The sequence below is a fragment of the Berghia stephanieae genome, chromosome 4, assembly GCF_034508935.2.
Source record: "Berghia stephanieae isolate SIO BIC M18660-M18661 chromosome 4, UCSD_Bste_1.3, whole genome shotgun sequence".
Lineage (NCBI taxonomy): Eukaryota > Metazoa > Mollusca > Gastropoda > Nudibranchia > Aeolidiidae > Berghia > Berghia stephanieae.
Window position 1 is genome coordinate 80,062,680 of NC_088363.1, and position 7,416 is coordinate 80,070,095.

General features: G+C 37.7%; 1 protein-coding gene across 1 annotated transcript in view; it reads right to left on the minus strand.

Moving 5' to 3' along the window:
* Positions 1 to 476: 476 nt before the first annotated feature.
* The window catches only part of LOC144971350 (uncharacterized), a 23,798-nt gene continuing 16,858 nt past the window's right edge, over positions 477 to 7,416 (minus strand). Inside the window, exons 6-7 of the mRNA XM_078912084.1 lie at positions 4,145 to 4,279; positions 477 to 2,783 (exon numbers count right to left, since the gene is read on the minus strand). Coding sequence (XP_078768210.1) covers positions 2,176 to 2,783; positions 4,145 to 4,279 — 743 coding nt within the window. The 3' untranslated portion in view covers positions 477 to 2,175. The remainder of the gene's footprint in view (positions 2,784 to 4,144; positions 4,280 to 7,416) is intronic.

Consider the following 7,416-nt stretch of genomic DNA (forward strand, 5'->3'; position numbering starts at 1 on the left):
AACTCACAAACGCGGATGGCAAAAACAATAACAAAGGCCTGAGTGACGTCATCTGCATACTATCTATAGGGAATGAGATTAGCGGAAGAGAAGCGTCCCTTGATTGGACGTCACCTTACAGAGAGAACGTCAAATTAGTTTTGAAGTGTCTCAAGCCGCTTTCATCGGAAGCGAGGACGAGAGACGCATGCGCACAACCAACTTGACATTCTCTCTCTAATAACTTTTCCGCCGGTGACGTCACAGACTATGGGTTACGTCCAATCAAAGGACGCTACTCTTCCGCTAATCTCATTCCCTATTGAGAACAACTGTTCACTCTGAGACACAAACACGTTTCTGTAGTCCCCGTCAAAAGAGAAACATTCAAATAATGTTTATAATGGCTGATACAACCGAAGAACCAACTGTTGATTCTTAATATAAAAAAAATATAAATGATAACAATCATTAAAATGAAAACAGAAATCAACAACTAAAGTAAATATATTTTTTTATTCAATTTTTAAAACAATAATCCTTGTTTAAAATGAAATAAAATAAAATAGAATTCCCTTTATTCATCCCATAGGGGTGTATATTCAAAGGGAAGACTGAAATAACCCAGGCGTCAACAGCAGCATGCAAGCCACGCAAACTGGGATAAGGCGAGGTGACTTTAAGGCCACATAGCTCAGCGGCGGGTGATCGAACTCGGTACCTTTCGGGTAAGAAGCAAAGACCGTACCGCTGAGCCACGCTGCCCCCGACTAAAACCCCATTATTGTGATGCTTTGAATTATTCAGAAAGAAGAAAAAAAATCTCAAGGAAAGATAATTTCATTGAGACGCGAATATGCACGAACAAATATCTTGATTTAATCCTGATTCCAGATAAAGGTTTAAAAAAAAGTCAGCAATATGATTTGTACAATACAAAGATGAGTTTTATGAGAGAGGAATTTTTTTTAAAAAAAGAAAGAAAGAGAGAGAGAGAGAGAGAGAGAGAGAGAGAGAGAGAGAGAGAGAGAGCGTGCGAGAGAGAGAGTGAGAGTGAGAGAGAGTGAGAGTGAGAGAAAGAGAGTGAGAGTGAGAGAGAGAGAGATAGATAGATAGAGAGATAGATAGAGAGAGAGAGAGAGAGAGAGAGAGAGAGAGAGATCCATGGTTTAATCTGCTATCATGTCATAATTCATCGTGTAAGAACTGCAGAGACTAAACATTTTATACCATGAGAATCGTTTTTAAAAAGTTCTGCAGCGCTTGCGACACATCTAGGTTATTTCAGTGCCAATAAAAAGGAAGAATATAGTATAGTGAGAGAATTCTAGAATTACAAGTAAAGGTACCCAAGAAAAAGTAAGACAAGAAGACTGGTTCAAATAGGGAACAGGTGTGGACTCCAAGAGCACACCACCAGTGTACCTACTTGGTTTGAGATCACAAAAAAGTCTAATCCGACCACCAACACATGTCCCGCCAAGAAGAATACACTCAAATGTTTACAAAATACCCACAAAGAAAACATAACTAACAATACAGAACAGAGGTATGATTTATCAGGAATAAAAATGTATCCTAAAACTATTACAAAACATTTGACCTTTTCCCTCTAAGATCAGGAAAGGGCCAGGACAAAGTCAAGCAATCCCATTACAAGACAAAGAGAGAAAGAAACCAGGAAATCAGATATAAGGGGATAGAAGACACAACAAGTGACCTCCTGTCCACCATGGGAGGTAAAAGGACCCCGCCGAACAAGAGAATAGTGACAACAATAAACACTTATATAACCACACCTCTCGGACAGTCGTCATAATGTAAACAATGACAGTGATTGGTAAACATAGTGAACTTCACAGGTTTTTCTATCGATGATATAAGTCTGAGTAAAATGCCCACTATTCTACCACTTGATCAATAAAGTCAACACAGACAACTATGTGTAAATGTAAACTGAAAATCGTGTGACAGCTAGTCATTTATTTGGCGGTATAAAAATAATAACAATGATCAGAGAGGGGTCTAATTCATTCATGCTCTTGTTTATAAACAGCAAATTATGTTTGTCCGAGCACGCGTGAAGGTGTCTCACAAATTCCATGTTTTGATTGGTCAAAAACTTTACTGGTTAATTGGACTTGGGTTTTCAATGATCGATATTACCGTGATAATAGAATGTTTTTGGCATGCAGATTAAGCTGTTGTTCTACAAGCACACATAAACCGGGGACAGTTTCCTCCTCGACAGTTGATTCTACACCAATAATGCATACTCCTAATGTTGCTCCATATTCCCACCGCGTAACAAACTTTTGTTTCTCGCGGTGGCACTTTGGGGGTTTTACTTTTAGTTTTACTTTCACTTTCACTTTCTTTTTGACCTGAATCAGAGCTCTTCGGTTTAGAAGTTACTTGTTGAGTCGTCTTGGGATTTGGTGTAGTGGTTAGTTTTTTGGTGGGTTGGTTGTTAGAATTGTTTGATTCGGTTCCAGAATTTTCCTTTGTGTTGCTGTTAGAGTTCGTATTTTTCGGGGACGTGGAGGTAGATTCTGCTTTAGATGTGTCTTTCTCTTTATTTGTTTCCGTCTTTTTTTCATTTTTATTTTCTTCTCCACCTGAATTAGATGAAGTCTTAGTTTGAGTTGGTGCTTTGTTGTTGTTGTTGTTGTTGTTGTTGTTGTTGTTGTTGTTGTTGTTGTTGTTGTTGTTGTTGTTATCAACTTTTCCACTCCTCTTCTTTCCAGCATTGGTACCACTGTTACCAGTTGGGGGATAGACCACAATGGGTTTCTTGCGACACACTGTTAATAAAAAAATGAGTGTTTTTTTTTTGTTGTTGTTGTTAAAAACACTATTATAACGCAATTGCTGAAAAACGCAGAATGCAAATCAATCAGACGATTTATTATTCTGTTCAAATGTATTTGATGTGTTTTTGTAGTAAATCATATGAACAAAGGGACACGTGAAATGAAGTTATTACCCTGCCAATCCATTTTGAAGTATAATCGCCAAAGTCATTAAAATACATTTTACATGAGTGAAGTTATTGAAGGCATAATATAGAATAGACTTATTACACTCTTGTGATTGGAATTTGAACTTGTTCCGTTTGCGGTGTTTCGGAATTCCAAACGTAAGAGTGCAAAAATCCATTTTATTCCACCAGTCTCATTGGAAAACCCTATCATTTCTTAGTAAATAAGTTATCGTTGAATATTGGTTTGAACACGTTGATTAAAAATTTTATTCAACGATTGCAGAATATTTTAGCACATTTTTTTTGGTGTGAAATAAGGTGTAAAAGACAGCTGATTGGTAATTATAAATAATCTTTTGAAGCGCATGAAAACAAATCCAACGTTTTTAGTTTTGGGTCAAATTGTCATTTAAGCAGAAGGAGAAAGATACAAATTATGGTGAATAGAAGTACTAATACCATACCATTTGGCCACAAAATATCTAATAATCTTACTTGTAGGGGTGGAATAAACGTATTCTTTCGTGAATAGCTTATACGGTAGAGTAATGATTTCCCCGGCCAGGTGGACTTGTCTACCAGTAAGGTCGCGGGTTCGAGCCCCTATTGCCGCCGCGAAGTTTTTATTATCTTTTGTCTTCTGGCACTTTCCTACTCACTTAATATCTTGTTACTTTCATTTCTTTGTATTTATTAAACTCGTTATATTTTTATCGTGCAATAACACATACTCACAAGCTCGTTGTGTTATTGGGATCGATAAAAAGAACTCGTTTAATAAATACATTGAGAAGAAAAAATCGTATCTTATAAAATAGACTTATTCACACTCTTATGATTGGAATTTGAACTTGTTCCTTTTGCGGTTTTTCGGAATTCCAAACGTAAGAGTGCAAACATCTTTTGTGATACTTCACTTGTCGATTTGTGTGAACGAACAGTTGTCAGTCAGATTATTAAGTGAGTGAGTGAGTGTGTGTGTGTGCGCGCGCACGTGTGTGCGCTTGTGTAATTTTTGAGAGAGAGAAAGAAAGAAAGAAAGAAAAAGAGAGAGAGAGAGAGAGAGAGAGAGAGAGAGAGAGAGAGAGAGAGAGAGAGAGAGAGAGAGAGGGGGGGGGGTGTTGGTGAGTTAAATCAAAATACCTTGAATGTGTGTGACGCCACGACAATGTTATTACTTACCTGATCTCGACCAGGGTCGTCTGACCGTGACCTTGCTGCAATCATTCAAGATGGAGACGTCAGCACAATTGAAGAACGACTCCTGGGGACCATATCCGATACCACAGTAACGACAATCACAACCCCAGCTATTGCCTGGTACAATGGAAGGGATAAAGAGGGGGAGGGGAGGGGAGGGGGGGGGGAGTTAGATACGACTTTAAATTCTGTTTGTCTCATCAAAACCATCGTTAACACTGACACTAGAACCATAGCCATCGTAAACGTATAGCCCGACACTAGGACCGTAACCACTTTTAACATATAGCCTGACACTAGAACCGAAGCTATCGTTAACGTATAGCCTGACACTAGAACCGAAGCTATCGTTAACGTATAGCCTGACACTAGAACCGAAGCTACCGTTAACGTATAGCCTGACACTAGAACCGAAGCTATCGTTAACGTATAGCCTGACCCTAGAACCGAAGCTATCGTTAACGTATAGCCTGACACTAGAACCGAAGCTATCGTTAACGTATAGCCTGACACTAGAACCGAAGCTATCGTTAACGTATAGCCTGACACTAGGACGGTTACCATCGTTAACATATAGGCGGACACTAAAACCGTGGCCATCGTTAACATAATATAGCCTGGCACTAGAACCGTAGGTATCGTTAACATAATATAGCCTGACACTAGAACCGTAGCCATCGTTAACATAATATAGCCTGACACTGGCACTTATAGTTTGGAGTTATTTTTTTTAGGTTTGTGCAGCGTCTAGAGATTTGTCGTTAGTACAGCTCAAGGAAACAAGTGCTCCAATTGGTTGAACTAATGAATACAACTCACGATTTGTTTTCTTTTGTTTTCTCTACCAACGGCAACTCATTAGGCGGTGCAAAAAACAAATAATGACGTCAAAATGCCAGTCTTTTTTAGCCAGTGTCAAACCGTAGCCATCGTTAAATTATAGCCTGACACTGAAACCCAAAAAGACTGGCATTTTGACGTCATTATTTGGTTTTTGCACCGCCGAATGAGTTGCCGTTGGTAGAGCTCATGGAAACAAGTGGTCCCATTGGTTGAACTATTGAATACAACTCCCGATTTTTCTTTTGTGACAAAAGACTGACATTTTGACGTCATTTTTTGGTCAGTGTCAGGATATAAGTTAACGATGGCTACGCTGACACTGACCGAAAAATTGACGTCAAAAGACCAGTCTTTGGCTACAAAAGAAAACAAATCATTCAATAGTTCAACCAATGGGGCCACTTGTTTCCATGAGCTCTACTAACGACAACTCACTAGTTGGTGCAAAAACCAAATAATGACGTTAAAAGACCAGTACTTTTGGGTCTCAGTGTCAGGCAATAACTTAACGATGGGTACGGTCAAACCGTAGCTATCGTTAACATATAGCCTGATACTAGACCCCTCTAGGACTTATAGTTTGACGTCATTTTTAAAAGGTTTGTGCAGCGCCTAGAGAGTTTTTGTTAGTATAACTCAAGGAAACAAGTGGTCCCATTGGTTGAACTATTGAATACAACTCACGATTTGTGTTATTTTGTGGCCAAAGACTGGTCTTGTGACATCATTTTTGGTCCATCCGGAAGTATAAGGGACCAACATACAAAACGATGAGTAACCTTAAACTTTTATTGTCTGGTTAATACAATTTTATGAAAATTATTCATAAACACGGAAGGCAAAAAGCAGTATTATAACTATTAATCTTGTTATCATATTTATGATGATTTTCTGTTAAATTGTAGCATTCATTAATATTTTATAGATTGACCGTACAACCCCCCCCCCCCCCATGGACAAACAAAAACACCAAAAACAAAACAACAACCTCCCCCCCCCCTTATAAAAAAAAACAAAAACAAAAAGCAAACAAAGCAAAAACAAAAATAAACATTAACCCCCCAAACAATCATTAAAAAAAAAACCCACAAAAACAAAAACAAAAACAAAACGTACTAAAACAAAAGGAAAAAAGAAAAGAAAAAAAACCTCAGCAAACCAAAAAAGCCCAAAAACAATGACAAAACCAAGAAAAAAATCCCAACACCAAAAAAAAAAAAAAAAAAAAAAATCAAAAGAAAACAAAACAACAGCTATGCCACATAGCAATACATCGGTCAAACACACACACACACACACACAAAAAAAAAAAAAAAAAAAAAAAAACAAAACAAAAAAATCCTTAAAGTGAATTGGATTCAATAATCTGTTGTCAAGTCGCCCAACAACGGCGGCCATTGTAGTTCTAAACAAAGAAAATCTATACTTTTTATTCTTCATGCTGGCTAGAACTTTTCATGTGTCATGTGATCAGAATGTATACAAGTCAAAACATGATCATATTTATAATGTTTTTCTCCTCTGGATACACTTTTATGCTCGTCGCAGAAATATTTCATAAGGCCGTCCGCCATTGTTCCGATAGTTTAGAGCCAGTTACTAAGTTACCATGCGTCATTACGAGGGAAGTGACGTCATGACTGTTGAAGCGTATTGTGAACAAAAGAAATAATCCCAACAACAGTACTCTCTAATATAGCTCACTGTTTACTTTTTTTTGGTAGTCACTGTGTGCTCAACTTTACTTAACTTCAAGGGTAGTATCAGGCTCTGAGTTTACAAAGGCTACGGTTTGACTGTGTTTTGGAATATACAATGGAGTTGACCAATGTGGTTCTCAAAAAATGGAAAATTAAAAAAAAATAGAAATTCCTTCAGAGCCATGGAGCCAGAGTTTATCCCGGTTTCTTTGGCATGAACCGGACTAGAAAGTTCATTGTTATAATTGAACATGGTACTGCGCTAGTCTATCGCAACGTACTTTCTGACAGATTTAACAGTCCCAGCTACCCAATCACTACAGGATGGAGAGGGAGGTAAGAAAAAAATCTGGACTTATCCCGGGATCGATCCAGGGTACCTTTGCGTGTGAAGCGAGTGCTCTACCAATATAGCTATTAGGATTCAATCCCTGTACATTTCGGTATAAAGGCGAATATCATACCACACGACCACAAAGCAGCCAGCAGCAATAAGAAAAAATATGTCAATTTATTTTTTTAATGCCAAGAAAATACCAAAATGCCAAACCTAATTTTCTGATATCAAATGACTTTTTAACTTACTCAATTGCTACTTTTCGAAATTGGAAAAAAAATGTATTAAAATGAGCATGTACATAGATAGTTTTATTCAGCTATCATCAACATGTAAAAACGAAAAACATTACCTTTGATATTAAGCCTATAATT